The 20812-nt window shown below is 38.5% G+C and overlaps 2 protein-coding genes across 13 annotated transcripts in view; both read left to right on the forward strand.

Annotated features, from left to right (window-relative positions):
* crocc2 (ciliary rootlet coiled-coil, rootletin family member 2) overlaps window positions 1–9151 on the forward strand; it is an 86104-nt gene extending 76953 nt beyond the window's left edge. For all 7 annotated transcript variants that reach the window (XM_087257285.1, XM_087257284.1, XM_087257281.1 and 4 more), the window contains 4 exons: window positions 4035–4235; window positions 4475–4606; window positions 7353–7532; window positions 7655–9151. In XM_087257285.1, coding sequence (XP_087113411.1) covers window positions 4035–4235; window positions 4475–4606; window positions 7353–7532; window positions 7655–7738 — 597 coding nt within the window. In that variant the 3' untranslated portion in view covers window positions 7739–9151. The remainder of the gene's footprint in view (window positions 1–4034; window positions 4236–4474; window positions 4607–7352; window positions 7533–7654) is intronic.
* A 754-nt stretch (window positions 9152–9905) lies between these two features.
* sned1 (sushi, nidogen and EGF-like domains 1) overlaps window positions 9906–20812 on the forward strand; it is a 65113-nt gene continuing 54206 nt past the window's right edge. For 4 of the 6 annotated variants that reach the window (XR_015493712.1, XR_015493714.1, XR_015493713.1 and 1 more), the window contains exons 1-7: window positions 9906–10532; window positions 17566–17853; window positions 18150–18290; window positions 18417–18579; window positions 18669–18794; window positions 19910–20023; window positions 20415–20528. Coding sequence is in view for 1 of the 6 variants with exons in the window: in XM_087257288.1 (XP_087113414.1) it covers window positions 10323–10532; window positions 17566–17853; window positions 18150–18290; window positions 18417–18579; window positions 18669–18794; window positions 19910–20023; window positions 20415–20528 (1156 nt within the window). In the remaining 5 variants the exon portion in view is untranslated. The remainder of the gene's footprint in view (window positions 10533–17565; window positions 17854–18149; window positions 18291–18416; window positions 18580–18668; window positions 18795–19909; window positions 20024–20414; window positions 20529–20812) is intronic. The other 2 variants (XR_015493715.1, XM_087257289.1) reach the window with 1 other exon arrangement.

Consider the following 20812-nt stretch of genomic DNA (forward strand, 5'->3'; position numbering starts at 1 on the left):
TTATGCATACACACATACTCTTACAGTTTACACAATGTTTTAATGGCTTAGTTCACCCAAAATTCAGTGTTATACTCATCCCACTGCCATTTCAAACCCATAAGACTTCAGTTCATCTTTATAAACCCAAAATAATCTATTTTTAAAGAGGTTTCTTTTACTCTATTGAAAGTTTGTTACAACAAACCTTGTGTTCATGTAGAGATTTTAAAAGAAATCTGTATGAATTAAAAAGACATATGACAAATAATAGCCGGCAGCTAGCTCTCTGCAACTCTCACATCCTTGACCACTGAAGCTAATGGATGGGAGACGACATGGGAAAGTTAGGTTGCTGCCCGAAGTGGTGCTAGTGATGCCAGCAGGGGGTGCCCAACCTGAAGTCTGTGTGGGTCCTATTGCCCCAGTATAGTGAAGGGGACTCTATAATGCTCAATGAGGGCCATCTTTCATATGAGACATTAAACCGAGGTCCTGACTCTCTGTGGTCGTTTAAAAAAAATCCAAAATTTACCCTCTGGCTTCTGTCCGTCATGGCCTCATAACCCTCCCCATATCATAATTGGCTTCATCACTCTGTCTTCTCTCCACCAATTAGCTGGTGTGTGGTGTGCGGTCTGGCGCAAAATGGCTGCCGTCGCGTCATACACGTAGGTGCTGCACACTGGTGGTGGATGAGGAGATTCCCCCCTTTGTGTAAAACACTTTGAGTGCCAAGAAAAGCGTTATATAAATGTAAGGAATTATTATTATGATTATTATTATTATTAATATTTAATATGGTTTTTAACTACATATAAACACAGAATCAACAGAGCACATAAAATGTGTCAAACAAAAGACAAATGTGTGTGTTTGACACTGTAACTGTTTTATTCTAAGTAAGTCTTCTTTAAAAAATATCTTAATTTGTGTTTTGAAGATTGACCAAAGGGTTTGAGTTTAGAAGGATAAATGGTGAGTAATCAAGTAATATTTGAGATAACTATTCCTTTAAAGTTGCTGCATGTAAGTTTTGACTCCTCTAAAACATAAAAATAGCATAATATGTTTACAGATATTTAAGAAACATGTTAAGTGAACATTCTTGTTTATCTGAAAAACAATGCTGAAGTCAGATATTCTGCTTTGAACATGTGACTTCTGTGCCAGCACGGCTGTGTTTGTTTTGGTAATTTTAACCTGCCCAATGCCAGTTTAGCCAATTATATTTTAGCACCCCGGGTTACCTTGCTGGAAAATCACATATTCCATTCATTCATTCACTCATTTACTCACCTCCGGTGTACAGTATCAAATTCCAAAAAGAGATGCAGATTCAGAGTTCCACATGAGGGTATTAATTAGCAAATAATGTAAACATGACGAACGTAAACATTAGGTGAGCAGGTTACCTTGTAACCCCCTGTTACTCATGTAAATGTCTTAATCTTATTATTGGCCTGATTAGATTAAAGCAAATAATTTGATAACTAATGTCCATGTAAACATATAGTCACTGTTAGCATTCAACACTGAATAAAGCACATGAGGTTTTCCCGAGGTGATCATAGTTTGCTGTCATTCAGCTGCAAGAAATAGAAGGTGTTTCTAATATATCAATTTGAGGAGTTGGTTAGAACAAGATCTGATTTTAATATGGAAAATATTCCTTCTATCGCATGCTCTTACTTTTATATAGAATATGATTTAAATCAGCCTTTAGGCTTGATAGTCAGACTCGCTCCTGTTGGTCCTCAATCAGGCGTCTGTTTTGATCCAGGAATGTAATACCTAGTTCAACCACTTGGTGTCAAGCTTACTTACAGCACCTTTAATATAATTTGGCCCTAGTAAAAATAAATAAAAAAAATTATTATAAAATTTAACCAATACAAATTAAGTGAAAAAATCAACACTGTGATTAAAGGTACAAAAGGAGATCTAGGCAAATGCTAACATTAGCCTGATAGCAATGAAAGACTCACCCTACTGTAAAAATTCGCCATCCAAAGCCAAGTTTCCCGAATGCACAAGAGCATACTGGACAGCATTACTTTCATCGGAGATAAAACTTTATAGTAAAGTTAGTGAAAATTACAATACCAAACTTACTAACATTAACAAATTATGAATAATCTTGTAAAACATTAACACATGCATTATTAAAATCCAAAGAACTGCTTGTTAACATAAGTTAATGCACCTTGAGTTAATATGAACTGTTACGGCCAGCTTGCTCCCGACCGTACCATGAAAAGGATAAGATACACAAATAGATATATAATAAAATAAACATTTATTGAAGGGAATACCAAATTATATACAAAGTAAAATAAAAATAAATCAGCTAGAATACCCCTAATTTTACTAATTAACTGTGACGTCAGACTGCATGGCAAGGGAAGATAGGGTCGTAACAGAACTAAAATGAACTAATGTTAACTTAAAAAACATAACCTAGCATTAACAAAAATTAATAAATACCACAATAAATGTATTAGTAGTTTGTTCATGTTAGTAAATACATTAACACACATTTACTAATGGAGCATTATTTTATAGGGTTACCTGAAATACATATCAGTACATTTGGAGCACCTGATTGCTATCAAGATGTGAAAAGACTTTCAACAATCATCTTCAACCACTTATCAGGGGCCTGGTCATGGAGGCAACATTCCCAGCCAGCATAAAAAATGTAACCATAAGCATAACTGTATAACAGAAATTATTTCTGAAAACAATGACCTATCACCTTTAACTAGCAAACATTTTAATGCTTACACTGAAAACCCTAATGTTGTCTTTACTCAAACAATTAAGTGAAGTTGATTGAACCTAACTTAAATTTTTACGTGACAGGACCAAAATGCTAAATTTTGAGTTAGTTTAACTTATGTTCCATGAAAATGCATAAACGTAAGAAGTGTAGTGAGCTCAAAATCATAATTAATCCTTTGAAAAAAAATAGGTCATTTTAACAAATGTAGTCTTGACTGTAAAATTCTAATATGTGCAACCTTTTAGTGCAAGGTCTTTTTTTTAAATCAGAAAACAAATAGCTTCAGGTTTAATTAATCATCATAATGTGAATAAACGGCTACTTATTTTTGGTTTAAAATTTATTTAAAAAATTTTTGCAGACACATACATTATATATATTATATTATATATATATATATATATATATATATATATATATATATATATATATATATATATATATATATATATATATATATATATATATATATATATATATATATATATATGTATGTGTTATAATTCTGAGTAATTATAGTAGTATTAAAATAGTAGTATGTTGATCTACATTTGCATTGATTTAAAGACTTGCAGATGATTGAGGAATGAAACTTCATAATGATAATATCCAAAACGTCAAATCTTTTTCAGATAGCATACTAATACATTTTCCAAACATTCAGTTATCTGGACAATAAGAAAGTCCTTAGACTGAGCTTAAAACGCAAAGTTTCCCAACTAGGACTTCCCAGTACAAACAGTAGCTCCAAGAAACCATGGTTTCCTCTACCACAACTGAATCTCTTCTTCATTCACCCACTCACCTATTATACACTCCAGGTGTCTGACCATCGCCCTCTTGTGCCCATAGTTCCATTAGAACAGCATTTTTATTTCCATTATTCCATGAATAAAAAAAAAACAAGTGCACTGAAAACCCCAATAAGTTGACAGAACTAAATAAAATGCCTAAACTCGTTGCCTCAATTTAATTGGGTAATGGAGTCTCCCAAAACTTGCATATTTAAGTTGATTTAACTTCCCGGTCTTGTAGACTATACTTAAACTTGTTCAGTTCACCAAACTTAGTACTTTTAGGGTTTTCAGTGTAGTTAAATGCTTAGCTGATTCAAGGTTGCACTCTTGCCCCATATCACTATATCTTAAAATACTTAAATACTCTTTTAATCTGAGTTTATGCCCTGATCTTTCTGTTCAAGAAAACCATCAGTTCTGGTCTACACGGCCATATAGATGGAGAATATTCTGCATCTTTTCTGATTCATTAGACTGTAAGACAGAGGCAACAGGCTGAGCAGGAGGCGCAAGAGAGCTGTTCACTCCTGCAAGAGCAAAATAGTCAGCTTCAGGAACAGGTGGCTAACCTGCAGACAACTGCCCATCGGCTACAAGGAGAGAAGTCTGACCTGGAGAGGACACTGCTGCGTCTGGGAAAAGACAGGTCCTCTCTAAAACGTACCCTGGAGAAGGTGCTTGTCATGCTTTTACAATCACAGCCAAACGATTACAAACTAAATACAATGTCATGCACATATCCTTTATTGCAAGGGCTTAGAGCTTGTTTGTTTGTCTGTATGTGATACAAATGCAATAATGGTGAGGGGTTTACCTTGGGCTGCAGTTTCTTTACATGAATGTATAGCATACTACGGTATCGTGCATCAGACTTCCCTAATACTTTGTGTGTAAATGCATGTGTTGTGTGCAGGTGGAACACAATCGCCAAAAGAAAGAGGTGGAGATATTGCATGGTGAGCGTGAGAGAGAACAGCAAGAACAAAAAATCCGAAATCTAGAGGAAGAATTAAACGAGACCCAGGCAGAAATTCACACTCTACAAGTGAGATATTTACAAATATTATTACATTTAAAAAATGGATCAACATCTAGTATGTTCAACTTCTAAAATGTCAACATAATTTTATTAATTACTGTTGGAGGGGAAAGTAATCAACACATAATGTTTTTTTTTTTTGGGGGGGGGGGAATATTCTAAAAGATAATATTAAATAAAACTCTGAGTTAATTGAAACATGTATTAACACTGTAATGACACAAGGAGAAAGCACTGAACTACAGAAATGTATGTGATACTTTTTTTAGAAGGCCTCTCATATGGAGAATGAAGTCATGCATTGCTCATCTGTGACTTTTTCACAGACTTCATCAAAGTCTAAAACTTTTGATGATTCTGTTGGCCTTGTCTAACAAATCTGATCTTTATTTTGCATTTTCTATTGGATTCAAGTCAGGTGATTGGCTGGGCCTTTCTAGAGCTTGATTTTCTTTTTCTGAAACCATTTGAGACTGCTCGACCGTGTTTTGGATCATTTTCTTGCTGAAATGTCCCCTCTGGTTTCATCTTCTTAATCCTGGTAATGTAGATGTTGGACTGAAGCAGCTGATATTAATTTACAATGATGAAGGGCAGAGGGTTGCTGAAAAACTACTGAGCGATTTCAGCTGCAGTCTGGGCTTTCACTGCCTTTCTACACCTCTCTTTCTTCATGTGTTCAATACTTTTTTCCTGTGTCATTTCATTTTATTACACATAACTTCATTTGTAAACTGATTAGTTTTGTTTTCTTTGCAAATATGGATTTCTTTGGTTGTTGCCAACATCTGGTGAAAATTTCAAGTCAACAGCATCTTTAGAAATATGTTTTCTATATTATAAAGCAGAGTACTTTCCTGCCTACTCACCAAGATAGACTTTGCGAGTGATAATCTCAGAAATAAAGCTGAAAAGCCGTCACTGGGTCGGTACCTTTTTTTAAAAACATGTAACATATATTAAGGTAAAGGTCTAGTTATAGCTTTTGCACTTTTTTTTCTGAGTGCAGATTATAATGTTGCATGCACTCCATTTTAGAAGGCACGGCAAATTCAAGACCTTATAGTACTGTACATAAGTCCTCACTGCGGTAACTAAGTACCAGTTTTGCATATTAAAATAATAGTTGGATGCTCTAATGAAGTACTCTCCCATTGAATGTGTAATTTTGATTAAAAAAGCTAGGATCAAATATCTTATCATAAATCCTCTGTACATATGAAACATCAATAACAGTGTGATTTTGGATATTACACTACATGTCATTCAAACAACGTCCTCTTACGTCTTTGAGGAGTAATATTGTATTTCCTATTTTAGATCATATATCCAATGTAGTAAGCATGCATCATCTTTTTATATTAAGTCTTTCTGAAAATGCTGCCTCAAACTGTTTCTTGTTTGGAAATCAATCCAGAGTGCAAATGAGTGAACTAATAATCGATCTGTAACTTAATTAAAAATAAAGCCTATCCTCTACTTTTCTTCCATTATACTGTTTACTGTTTATGCAATGTTACATGACAAGAGACAATAGGGGAATTACATACCTTTGTTACACATGACATTACACAGGTTCAACTGCGCACACCGGTTGCAAAAGAAGAACAGCAAACAAGCTGTGTTGTGCGGTAGAATGCCAAAATCGAAAGTCCGAAAATAGAAAACTTAAATTTTACCAGATACCATCTACCGACACTGCCAACTGCAGACGTCTTTGAATAACATCCATCAGAAGAGCTGAATGGAGTGAGGACTTAATTAAAAATTCTGGACTATGCAATTCTCATTTTATATCTTGGTAAGTTAACCATATGCTGAATCATACACATTACTTGTTTTTGATTACAGCAATGTATGATTTCAGTATATGTTGAATTAAACTGCGGACACTGAATGCTTAGAATGAAAAAAAATGTAAGTTGACACACCCTGCCATACAGGTGCAGTACACTGTCAGAATGCAGTTGTTTTGCTTGTTGATGATAACCCAGGCCTTGTATAGTTCCGTCTTCTTTCCTTGTCTTTGGCTAGGCAGAACCTCGGTTTTTAACAAAGTTTTGAATCTGGTAATTCATTCATTTTCTTGTCGGCTTAGTCCCTTTATTAATCTGGGGTCGCCACAGCGGAATGAACCGCTTACTTATCCAGCAAGTTTTTTACGCAGCGGATGCCCTTCCAGCCGCAACCCATCTCTGGGAAATAAATCTGGTAAACATTTTTTTCTTGCACATGACCACATAGAACAAAATTGTTGGCATTCAAAGACTTGTAGACCTTTAGCTTCTACTTGAAGTTTCAATGAGATAGTTGTACATTTTGGGATGGATGCTTGGCCATTTCATCTCATCTAATATCTATTGGGAGGGTGTTATCACAAGTGAACCTCTCAGACGAACGCCACTCACATTAATGTAGTTTTGCCGAATAACTGCTTATCACTGGGTGACAAGCTGTTATAACACACTGAAAGCATTATGTAAATAATATATAATATGTATCAATATATCTTATTTCTAATACAACAACAAACTCTGTACTGCGTCAGATGTCATTCCCTCGCTGTAAAAGCTAGCACTCCCGTTATTTTCTGCTTCCGCGATGCACGTGCATCCTAAATGTTTACACACCTGTAATTCGCCTTTAGATCCTATGGAATTCAGGAATGAACTGCTTTTATAATATTGTCATATTTAAATTTTTAGTTGGTTTTGAATCACCTGTGATGTGATTTTATGTGTTGTATCTGCAGTCACAGATCTCTATCCTGGAGCAGACTCACTCTCAAAGACTTTTAGAAGTGTCAGCTCGCCACAAGCAAGAGCTGGACCTGGAGAGCGAGCGGATGAGGGACTCCCAGCAGCAGACAAAGAGAGCTCTGGAGGCTCGGGAGAAAGCTCACCGCCAGAGGGTCCACTGTTTGGAGGAACAGGTAAGAGAAAACTGTAAAGATGTGACCAAATGCATTCCAATATACATTTACATTACTTATAATAGCAAGTAGTCTCTGACAAAAACATGACAGTTCTGTAAAACCTGCTGCGTTTTTCTCAGGTTTCCACATTAAAAGAACAGCTGGAGCAGGAGATGAAGAGGAGGCAAGCATATATGAAGCAGATGCTGAGAGTGAACCTCTGAAAATCCAAAATAGCTTGGGAATTCAGCTGACAGTTTTTTTTGTTTTGTTTTGATACCAAACATGTTTGCCTATAACCAGTGAAATGGGGCCAGTGCTTACATGGATGGACTTACGCATAATAAAATCTTATACGCACACACACACTCATACATACACACACCTTGGTTTTAAAAACATACAGAATCACTGGTCTCAGGGAGAATTGTTGGACTACATTTGCACAAATACTTTAAGTAATCCTGATCCACATCGTAAGAACCCAATAACAACAAACAAAGAGATCGCTGTTTCACCAAATGCTTCTCAATTGCCAAATTGTTTTAAGGATTTGTGCAGCAAACTCCTGAAGCAGACTATAAATCTATCTTAAGCCTGTCCATGTTCGTCTTACAGCATTAAGCACAGTTTCTTCATCTCTCTCTGTCACACACACACAGACTTTAGAACATCTGTAGCTTAAACATCACACATTAGGTCTCCATCATTTTTATATTCTTGCTTTATTTTCTTTATAATTTGCTACTTGGTAACACAAAGTGATTTCTATTTAATTGTTATTAACCAATCATCTACTTTACAGCTAGAATGAATTACGTCCTAAATTGAATCATAACTTACTTACAAATTATGTTGTTTCTTTTATGGGTGCTAAAATGATTTTTAATAACAATACTGTTTTACGATTCATTGCATAAACTAGGGGTGCCCAAACTCCGGTGTCCGGTTGTCACACTGCACTTTTTATCCCGTAGACTTCCATTCATTCGCATGCGAATGCATCAGACCGGATATGCAAGCTCGTGCGACAAGTTTCGCAGTTTGCTGCATTGCAAAGTTTAAGCTTGGTAACCTCCGATCAACGAAATCGCATTATGTGACTGTGTGAGACCAATCGAAGATCAAAACATGACCTCTCTAGACAGAAATTTAAAATATGGACCAATCGCTTGCTTTTTTAATGTTAAATCAATTTGTTTAATTCCACCCCTTTTCGCAGTGCCATACAACAGAATTTCGCATACTCAAACTGTAGTGTGACTACAGCTTAAGAGCTTGATTAGCTAGCCTAGGTGTGTCTGAGTGGGGTTGGAACTAAACTTTGCAGGACAGCGAATCTCCAGGAGCGAATTTTGGCAGCCCTGGCATATAATAACTATGATAAAACAGATGTTTTGTTGTCTAAACAATTGCTGTCAGTGATGTGTGCAAAAAAAATCTATAAAAGATCCTTTGTGATGTTCTTGTTTTGATTTGTTTCTTGATACTAATGACCCCTTGAGTGAAAAAAAGATCCACATTTTATTTTAATGAAGCTGATTTTAGCATATTTAAAATTGATCACATTTCATCATGTATATGGGAAATTTGATTTTCAGAGTGAAAGCTATTTTTCAGTAAATCTGTAATCCAAAGCAAATGGCTCTTGTGTTGTATATTTAGTTATTTTTTTTTTATAGTTTTTTTTTTTTTTTCCTGGTGAACAATATACAAGGACTGGTTTACACTGTAAAACCCAACAGTCTTTATTGAGTGATATGAGTGTACTTAACCCAAAAAATTACTGAAAGTTAATTCTACTCATTTAAAAAGAGTTTTGAACTCAGTGTTGAAGGCAATGAGTTAAGTGAATGCATAATTACTTCAACTTAAATGGAGTATGTTCACAGTACTCATATAGATTCTTTTTTCTTTTTTTTTTTACTCAAATGATTTATAGCAATCGATTTCCTTAAACAGTTTGAGTTGTCTTAACTTAAATGGATTAAGTTCACTGTACTCATTAGGTTTAGCTTTTGAACTTCAATGGTTTATAGCAATCGGTTTTCTCAAATTTTTTTGAGTTACCTTAACTTATTGGGTTTTACAGTGTATGAATGCATATGATATGCCAACTCCTGGAATTATGCAGACATTTGGTAGTGTGTACCACACATATGCTTGTGAGGAAGGGTATTTCTCAGCAAAGGTTAAGAGCAGAGGAGAGTGCCCTGTCAGAGTCTCTTTAAAGCAGTCTTTTGATTACCATAGCTCCACCCAGTGCTTATCCAGTTACCGGTTCCTTCTCAGCTATTGGATGAGAGTTCCTAATCATGCAAGGTAGTGAATCCCTAGGGGTGGTGGGGCTGGGTCTGAAAGAACTCCTTTGGCAGGCAGAATAGAGGTTTTATTGAGGATATTTCTAAACTAACCATCAGGGACCAAGTCACTGGATTGTAAAAAAAAAAAAAAAAAATACATAGAGCCGAATCACTCTGCTTCCCCTCCTTTCTCTCTCTCACTCTGTTCATTTCAGCACGGAGCACGGCAGCTCTTGAGCACCCAGCAGCACACAGAATGCAAGGAATCTACCCCCTTGCCTTAGACCAACAACCCAAGTACCAGGGCTGAGAGAAGATCTGAGAGGAATCAAAGGTTGGAATTAAAAACCTAAAGAGGAGAACAGACAAAAATTTATAGGGAAAAGAAAAACAAGGAGAGGATCATTGGTTGAATATTTGCCACTGGAGTTAAAGTTGTCTTGTTATCCTCTTTAAGTGTCCAGGACTCTACTCCTCTCCTCTCCATCCCTGTGCCGACAAGGTCATGGGGAGGCTGAGGAGACCGGTGCTCTCCATGTGCACGCTGCTTATATTGCTTCATGGCGTAGAGCCGGCTGTACCCCTGGAGGAGTTCTACCCGTTTGGCCTGGATGAGGGTGACTCTCAGACCATAGAGCAAGATGATGGGGGATCAGGACTGGTAGCCATATCAGTGGCTTTCCCTTTTTTCGGTGAACGGCACACTGGACTCTATGTAAGTACAGATTGTATGTTTAGTATGTCTGAATGTTGTGCAGGAGAATTAGGTCTTTCATTCAGTAGAATTGTCAATTTGTCATTGAGAGAAATACAACAAGCTCTTAGTCAGAGATTGGAAAAGGAGCCTCTACACCGCAAAGTTTTTCCATGTCACATTTGGCCCCACAGAGTGCCTAAACAATTGGATGGTTTTCAGAGTCATGACAGTAGACTGCAGCTTGGACAAACTGTGGTTTGAGGCAGTGAGAGGAAGAGAAGAAACTAAAATGACTGTCATGGGGGAGAAACTTGAGGGCTGGCAGGTCATAGTGTTTGTATTATAGTTGCATCCTGCTTTTGGTTGATCTGTGTCCTGTATGCTTCTCAGCCTCAGTGCAGGGGAAGCTCCATCCTTGTAAATCAACACCATCTTTTTTAATGCACCATCCTAATCGTTCTGACTCCAGAAATATGATGTTCCACCCAGAGCGCACATCTTTACTATCATCTTTCTGTCTCTAACAACTTGCTCAGCCTAGCTGAGGTACCACGGCAACAGAGGCTAGGTTTCCACAAGTGGACTGGCTACAAGCGGACTGATGAATGAGATCACATGCCCAATGCAGCGGACGAGTGACAGAGCAGACATGCCAAACAATTATTCTCCCACCCTCCCAGCCACTACATGTCAATCAAACAACTGTGCCCTTACATCTTTGAGGGGTAATATTGTATTTCCTATTTTAAAGTCATGAAGTCACATAGATTCATGCACAGGCAATGCAACTTGCTGAAATAGTGAAAGGATGTCTACAGAACTTAGTTTAACTTGTGATGCATCTGCGTGTCACCCTGAGTGGTATCTCATATCTCAGAGTGCAATGTAAATATTAATGTGAATTGGAGACAAGATAAGACCTGCTGCAGATAGCAGGGAAGATTTAAAATAAGATTAGCTCGATGTGGTAGAGCAGAACAGGACGGAAGGTACAGTAATGGGTGGTAACTGCAGAAAGGGTGCACTGAGTACAAACTGGGAGGTAACTGCAGGTCAATCAGAATATGATTAGCAAGTCACTGGTGCATTGAGGCATGCGACAGCATTAAAATTGCGGTCATGATTTCTGAAGTGCACCAGAGCTGCTTGAATAGAATCAATTACACATCAGCTTTATTGCATGCTAAAGCCTCATGTTGATCTCATCCACAAGAGAGCAGCTTTTGAACAGGTGAGATTTCAGAGAGTACACAAGGGCAGATCCTCATGGATAATTTCTTCCGGGAGGGCATTCCAAGCCTTTGGGCCTTGCAAAAACAGAAAAGCTCTTAAACCAAACAATTTGAGGTGGTTCTTGAGAGTTGTCTCAGTGTATTACCGTAAGAACTTCCCTAAAGCAAAAAGAGGGATCAGTACTGCCTGCTATTGCATGTTTCACCTTCTGACTTTCTCTGTCCACCCCAGTCATCTTCCTAATCTTATTCATTCACTCCATTTTCACAAGAATTTGCATAAACATAAGGTAATAACACTGCTCATAATAGAATGACTCAAAAATACATACGCTGATCTCTAGTAGGATTTTCAAGCACAATATTCTTTTGTACAACAATATCAAGGATTTGCCTCTTTCTTGTGATACTTTCATATTTCATAAAAGTTTTTAATGCATTTTGAGGCTGCTGAGTTAAGAATAAGTAAATGTACAATATTCAAAATACCTGAAGAAACAACCGAAGTAACACTGTACACTACAGTACATTGCTCTATGTATTACATTAATAAATATACTTGCTCTCTATTAAATATGCTCGATTATCTACATTTAGAGCGTAATTTTCAGGAATTACTAAAGCATGTTCTTTGCCATCTAGAACCTGAAAGATTAGTGACCCCTTTATCAACCCAGAAGTCTTCAAAATGTTATTTTTTCTTGTTGCACAATTCGCCTTTTCACATGTATCTGCCACCTCTCCTCTCGCCTTATTTGTCCTCACCCCTTCTTCTTCTTCAGCCTTAGATAAAAAGTTCAGGGGTCTTCCTGCTGGACTTGTCCAGCTGCTCTATCGAAGACAGGAGAGATCCTTTTAACAGAACCCAGATGCATCTGTAAAGTATTTCAGAGATGCCAAGCAACACAGGCCCTTAATTAACAAACCTCATGAATGGCTGGGATAAAGAGCAGAATGGATGAGATCTAAAGCTAGACAACATATACTTTCACAGCAAATGAAGAACATGGAAAGCTTGATATTATATCATATTTAAATGATGGAAGTTTTGATATGGAGCAGAAAACCATGACTGATTTTCAGGGACCATAATTTAAGAAACGAACACCTCCCAACAAGTACAACAAGTAGGAGATCTGAATAATCAGCAGTTTTTTATATATATACATAATATTAACTTTCTTTAGATGTAAAATTGTTCATCTAAGTGTTGAGTCAAGACAAAATGGTTGTAACTGAAAGATTTGAGGTTTCACGGCACACTAGGAGCACATCTGCTAAAGCTCATCTTCAGCACTTCAACACTTCATGTTTGCGCAACTATAGAGAGGGAATCTTCAACCTTGAGGGATTTTTCTCTTTATCTTTGTCTCTCTATAACTTTTTGCTCCTCCCCTCCTCCTCCTCCTCCTCTTCACTTAAGTTGGATAAAAAATATTAGCAAAGTGTGTGAGTACATATATGTGATATACATATATTTTTAGAATCAGGTTAGATTGATGTGTAATGCTTTATGTCAAGATAAGTCATATGTTATGACAAGCTCAGAGCTAATATTTTGATTCAATTCAATAGGGGCAGCCACTGAAATTAATTTTTCTAAACGGATGAAGTTATTTTTCTGAGAATGCTCTGAATCTTTTGTATATTATTATAAGATATGAATGGCTGCAATGCCATACAAAAGGTCAAGGTTTGGCATTCCTTGGAATGCCAGTCACGATAAAGAAACACATCATAGCCACACAAGGGCATGGAGCAAGAGGAGTCAAGGTTAGTCTTACAGACACTTCCTCTGCAGCCTTTTCCTCAAATTACCAAGAAGAGCAAGTAAATGTTCCTGGGTCAGGACCCGATGTTTTGCCAAGCTGCTCTTTAGGTACCTTTTAATGGAGGAATTTGTTTTCCCATAAGTTTTCCAAGGTGAACATTTGTTTTAGTACTAAATTGACTTAGCTCCAAAAAAGCACTCTATGAAAACTTGTGAAATATCTGCTGAAGAATAATAATAGAAATGGATGTGGCTGCAAGAGTGGCACCATGTAGACCCAATAAAAACAGTAATTAATCTTAAATAATTAAATGATTTTTGACATGTGATTGTTTTATTATAAGTGTTTGATTTCCAATTTAAGTTATATATACATATTACACCACAGAGCTTACCTATTTGAACTTAAGTTATGCTTTAGATCACATTGAATCTGTGGATAGATTAAATTACTCTATCTTATTTTATGAAAATGGATGAAAAACTAAATTTCTAAACCTCTTCCAGATGCTAAAAAAGATCAGACCAAATGCTAGAACGTAATGTAACACCATAGAATAACACCTGATCTATTGCTTTGTGAGTTTTCCTACTACTAATTTAAGAGCAAGATAAGCTACTTCAATTTTCTATGTCTACACTCTGTACTTCTCCAGTGGTTGTACTGGTCAAGATGCTGCCTTCCTTAATGACTATAAAACTCTCTATTCCCAGTTTGCTGGATATATCATTAGCATACAATAGTTTAGTACTGCAAGTGTTTTGGTCATCTGTGAAACATTTGCTCTAAATCACATTTTGGTTCCTGTCAAGTGTTTGTATCTGTCAGTGAACTGTGCCTGCACTTTCCATCCCTCAATCTTTTCCATCCCTCCTGCCTCTCTCACTTTGTCTTTTTTCATTCTCTTGCTGTTGCAGGGCTCCTCTCAATGACCCCAGAGTTGTGGCCCTGCAGGCTTCACTCTGTTTCTCCATGTTAACCACACTCTTGCCACAGCACGTTGATGCAGAAAGGGGAAGACTGCGGTCGGCCAATTAACCAAGCACCCGAGTCAGGCCAAACAAAACTTCCTCTACTGTTTTTACAGCAAAGGCCTCCGAATTATGGTTTCCATACGCATGGGGAGGGGAGAAGAAAGGTCGTGTGTCTGACATCGCTTTTGTTGCTGTTGCAGCTTCCAGAACTGGGTAGAGATGAATGAAAGGAAGGGACAGGACAGCTGCCATTTGGGACCAAACATTTGGAAAGCGAGTGATTGCTTGAGATGCAAACTGACCAGCATAATTTAGGCACACTTTCTTATTGCGTTTCTGTAATAATCAGATAAGGCAAAAAGAGATGATTGATGGTATTTCTAAAGTAAATATTAGAGAACAGTGTAGATGATTCACAAGTTATGTTTTTATCCGCCTATTTTTATTTGCATTTTGAAAATGAGTAGACAAACTGTATGCACACAACTGAGTGAAATAAACATTTCATCTGATAAGATAACATGCTTATAAACCACACTCACTGGCCACTTTTTTAGGTACAGTACACCTGTCCAGCTGCTCATTAACACAAATTTCTAATCAGACAATCACATATCAGCAGCTCAATGCATTTAGGCATGTAGACATAGTCAAGATGATCTGCTGCAGTTCAAACCGACATTCAGAATGGGAAAGAAAGGTGATTTAAGTGACTCTGAACATGGTATGGTTGTTGGTGCCAGGCGGAGCTGGTCTGAGTATTTCAGAAACTGCTGATCTACTGGGACTTTCACGCACAACCATCTCTATGGAAAAAGAGAATATATCTAGTAAGCAGTAGTTCTGTGGGTGCAAATGCTTTGTTGATGCCAGAGGTTAGAGGAGAACGGCCAGACTGGTTCGAGCTGTTAGAAAGGCAACAGCAACTCAAATAACCACTCCTTGCAACCGAGGTATGTAGAAGAGCGTCTCTGAACACACAACACATCCATAGAAGACTATACTGGCTGCCACTCATATCAGCTAAGAACAGGAAACCGAGGCTACAATTGGCACAGGCTCACCAAAAATTGGACAATAAAAGATTGGAAGAATGTTGCCTGGTCTGATGAGTCTCGATTAATGCTGCGATATTCGAGTGGTAGGGTGAGAATTTGGCGTGAATAACATGAAAGCATGGATCCATCCTTTCTTCTCAATGGTTCAGGCTAGTGCTGGTGGTGGTGTCCATCCCTTTATGCCCACAGTGTACCCATCTTCTGATGGCTACTTCCAGCGCGATATTGTGCGATGTCATAAAGTGCGAATCATCTCAGACTGGTTTCTGGAACATGACAATGACTGTACTCAAATGGCCTTCACAGTCACCAGATAGATTGATAGATAGATAGACAGTCCGATAGAGCACCTTTGGTATGTGGTGGAATGGGAGATTCACATCATGGTTGTGCAACTGACAAATCTGCCGCAACTGTGTGATGCTATCATGTCAATATAGACCAAAATCTATGAGGAATATTTCCAGTACATTGTGTAATCTATGTCACAAAGTTTTAAAGCAGTTCTGAAAGCAAAGAGGGGGTCCAACCTGGTACTAGTAAGGTGTACCTAATAAAGTGGCCGATGAGTGTATAATGCAAATGCATTTATTCCAGTATGCAAATCAAAATAGCAATGTGATTTTGTTTTAACAGATCATGTATAACAAATATAGCTATGATTGGATAGCAGTAATAGACAAACCAGCAAACCAACCACATTGTAAAACATCTTAAATGTTGTTTTGGTCATTCTAAAATCCCTTAGACAAAGTCCATTATCAAAGGGGTTTGGTATTATTGTCTTGAGAGGCTGCACTCCTAAAGATTGGTCTAGTGCCTTCAAAAGCCACCTCACATTCATTGCATTTTGTCTTGTGAAACACAAGTCATTTATTATTTAATAAAAAAGGCCCACAGTAGCAAATTACATTTTCGTTTTGATATTAGGTGCCAGTATATCAGGAAGTGATGACTTTGCCTCATTGGGTGGAAATGGTGCTTTATTCACAAATTTTTTATGCAGTATTCCAGTTTTGAGCATCAATCTAATTCACATCTTTGGATGGAAACATAGCTACTGTTCAGTAAGGATTTCAAATCATTAGATAATTACTGAGGGGAGTTTTGTGGCTCCTTCGCTTCTTTACTGGTTTCATAAAAACACCAACCTATCTTTTTAATGAGATTGCATGCATATTCGCATCAATTTAGCAACACGGTGAATCTCCAAATGCTTTAAGTTTTCTTTAGTGTCAGCCTGGCTAAATATTCAAACAGAAATAGACTCAGTCAACAGAGTAAAGCCAGTGGTCAGCAAAGCAAGTGTTGGGCTCTGTGGTTACTTTAGAGGCAGTTATAAAGGCCTCACCCTCTAAAACCACTTCTAGTGGACAGGAGCCAGGGCAGGTGTGTCAAAGTGCGTATGTGTGTGTCTGAACAGTGATCCGGTTTTCTCAGCTGCAAGACGTAGATGTCTGGCAGAACAAGGCAGCTGTCTGTTTCCTTATGGGGAAAGGATACATCTGCCACAGGGCCTGACCTTACTCTTTCATCCTGCAATGCTACTGCTCACTCTCGAGTGTCAACACACTACTGGACACCTCATCTCTGCTTATCCCCAGTCAGCATGATTCATACATCATAGCCATCCGATTGCTGTTCCAGGCCCTTTTGCAATATATCTTCTAAATGTCATTGTAAGAAACTGAATTGTTGATGGGTTGAGTCCTACTTGAAATGTCCTTAAAACCTTTAGAGTTCTGTTGGTCTGTTCTTTCTTGTCTTACTATGTAATACTAATGGAACCAACCCAGCCTCTGTTGTCAGGTATAATATGGTACAGAAAGACTTTAATGGAGATGAAATATGCTATTTATGCAACTCAGAAAATGAATGTCCAAACATGTAGATCATGGTGTGGTGAAGCTTAAGCAATGGAATCCAGGAAGGAGTGCCAGGAAGGTAAGCTGCAAGTGTGTGCAGACTCTGCTAACCCTGAGCACGTACTTGCTCTTCTGTTCTTTGACATTTAGGTCAACAACAATGGCCTGGTGTCTTTCTTGAGGGAGGTGTCCCAGTTCACCCCTGTGGCATTCCCTATTGCTGGAGACCGAAGAGTGGTGGCTCCATTCTGGGCTGACGTAGACAACCGACGAGCAGGGAAAGTCTTCTATCGTGAGAGCAAAGATCCTGCTATCCTGAGAAGAGCTACTGCAGATACTAATCGTTACTTTCCGGAGTTCCCAACATTTGTGACCACATGGGTGCTAATTGCTACCTGGCATCAAGTCACATTTTTTGGTGGCAGCTCAATAACTCCGGTACAAAGTCATTGACACTTAATACATATGCTGTGTTGCTTTACTATGTTTATGTTTTCTCTACTAGGCCTGTATTTTTGTAATTCTGTAATATAACACACAGTTTCTCTACTCTAAGCCTCAAGGTTCACTGTTCAGGAGTTTAAAACCAATCTTGATCAAAACTTAACAATTCATTATCGTGGATATTGAGAGCATGAGTGAAAAATACTAATCTAACTAGTAAAATAATAATTCCAATAATAAATCTCCAGGCTAGTTGTGGCAAATGACCTGCTTTGTGTTCTGTTCTAAAGGTCAATACATTTCAAGTAGTTCTCATCACAGATGGTGAGCTCTCCTTCACCATCTTCCAGTACCACAATATTACCTGGACAACAGGAATGCATGCTACCAGTGGTGGAGACCTCGCTGGCTTAGGGGGCATAGCTGCACAGGTAAGGTCTTTGCCATTACTTTTCAACTTTGGCACTTTGGATTCAAGTCTTGCCTTAAATGAATAAAATGCAATGTGAAAGAAACTACTCTGAGAGAACTGTCCTCCACTTCCACTCTCTTCCTAGGCAGGTTTTAATGCTGGTGATGGGAAGCGCTATTTCAACATTCCAGGCTCCCGAACAGATGATATTGTTGAAATTGAAACCACTACGAATGTGGGATATCCTGGTCGTTGGGTCTTTCGTATTGATGATTCTCATGTTCAAGTGGGTGGCTGCAACGACTCAGGTATGTCGCCAGAGGGAAAAAAAATCCAGTCAAGCCAACAAATTAGAAAACATTATGGAGAATACATACATTTCTATTGTCCTCTTCAGCTTCAGTCTGTGCCAATTTAAGGCCCTGTCGAAATGGTGGACGTTGCATTGATGACTGCATCACTGGAAATCCCTCTTTCACTTGTTCGTGTTTGGCTGGATTTACTGGACGCAGATGCCAGATAGGTAAACCAATGATGAAATCCTTCCATCCCCCATGACCTGTATCATCCTTTGTGTTCTTCCTTGCCAGGAAAGAGAAAGTCAGCTTGTAAAAGCAGAATTCCACCCTGTAAGCCAGTGGGACAACCCAAGGGAGAGAATTTCCCCTGGTCACATCTGTATGCAATACGCATACAGTTGAGTTCAATTCAATTCAATTCAGCTTTATTTGTATAGCGCTTTTACAATGTAGATTGTGTCAAAGCAGCTTCACATAAATGGTCATAGTAACTGGAACAGTGTGGTTCAGGTTTTAGTGTTTAAGTTCAGTTCAGTTCAGTTCAGTTTAGCTCTGTTCAGTGTGATTTAATCATTACTGAGAGTTCAAACACTGAAGAGCAAATTCATCGATGCGTAGCTCTACCAATCCTGAACCATGCGAGGCAGTGGCGACAGCGGAGAGGGAAAAAAAACTTCACCTGATGGGAGTGAAGAAAAAAAACCTTGAGAGAACCAGACTCAGTTGGGCACGACCATTTTAATTTCTCCGCTGGCCAAAAGTCTTGTGCAGAACTTCATTCGCCGTGGTTTATGCTGGAAGATGGCCTCAATGAAGACTCGTCTGTCCCTGGAGCGTCGCTGGAATCAGACTCATGTTCTCCACTCCCCACGACCATCAGCGCAGCAGCAGCTCAGGATATGGCCTGGTCCCGGATATGGAATCCTTGGGATCATCACGTCGCTGGTCTTGGATCCAATCAGTGACTCCGCCTAATCTGAGGACCTCGGGATGAGTATCCCCAGGTGAAAATAGAGAATAAAGAGAATAATTAGCGTAGCTGCTGTTCATGGTGTATATAAGCAAGATGTAGAAGCCAGTGTGGAACCTGCTAGGTGATGCACTGAGTGTATGCTTTACTAAACAGATAGGTCTTTAATCTAGTTTTGAACTGGGAGAGTGTGTCTGAGCCTCGGACATTACCAGGAAGGCTATTCCAGAGTCTGTCCGATGTTTTGCAGTGGTCAAATCATTACCTTTTCCTCCACCCCTATGCACTTTAGGATTCCCTCTTGTTTTCATTCCTGTGCGCAAGTCTAATAAGTCACGTCATATTTGTTGTTATTTTGTGTTTTGATAGAAGTTGATGAGTGCTCCTCATACCCCTGTCAAAACGGAGGCACATGTGTGGACAAGATCAACCACTTCATCTGCCTGTGCCCAGTGGGATTCATAGGGGCAACATGTGAGACAGGTAAATTCTAGAATCTTCATTTATCTGACTTTTTGCATATTGCATGCTGAGGTAACAGAAACTAAATGTTCTTTTCAAAAACTCGTCCAACGAGGTGTAAAATAGCTACTGAAAATGATGTGAAACTCAGTAAGCTCTTCATTTTATGCTGTGGACTCTTTCCTCACTGACTTTATCCTCCCCTCCTCCCTTAGCACTCGGCTGGCTTCAGCCTCTTTCTCGTTCCCACAGTCCAGCCTGCAGAGATGTATCAAACCTCTAATACCTTTCACAGCCAGAAGTGCATAGTTTTAGAGTGAGGGGAACGGTGTGGAGGATATATTAATCAGCTGAATAAATATCCAGTGTGTGTCTATGTGTATGTGTGCGTCTCTGTGTTTATTGCCTGCAGACATAGACGAGTGCCAGGAGACCCCATGTCTCAATGGAGCACAGTGCATACAGGGTGTCGGCAACTTCACCTGCATATGCCAAGCAGGTTACACTGGGTTCCTATGCGAGTCAGGTGAGTACAGATCTTGGGAGTGTCACGGAAAGGCCATGGCTTTCCCCAGGGAACATTTCCTTTTTTCCACATTAGGCTTGCACTTATTCATTTGACAGATGGTGTTATCTAGACTGAAGACTGCAATAGCACAATACTTTTAAAAGGCAGCTAGTAAATGGAATTATTTTATCAGGTACTTTGATTTCTTTTCCTGTTTTCATTTTGGGTCAGGTTTTATGTTCCGAATATTGAAAGCGCTCTGAGCAGACCTTGATAGGATTTTTTTAGGAAAAAGCACTGAC

Source organism: Danio rerio, chromosome 6 (genome assembly GCF_052040795.2).
Source record: "Danio rerio strain M-AB ecotype USA chromosome 6, GRCz13ab, whole genome shotgun sequence".
NCBI classification, from domain to species: domain Eukaryota; kingdom Metazoa; phylum Chordata; class Actinopteri; order Cypriniformes; family Danionidae; genus Danio; species Danio rerio.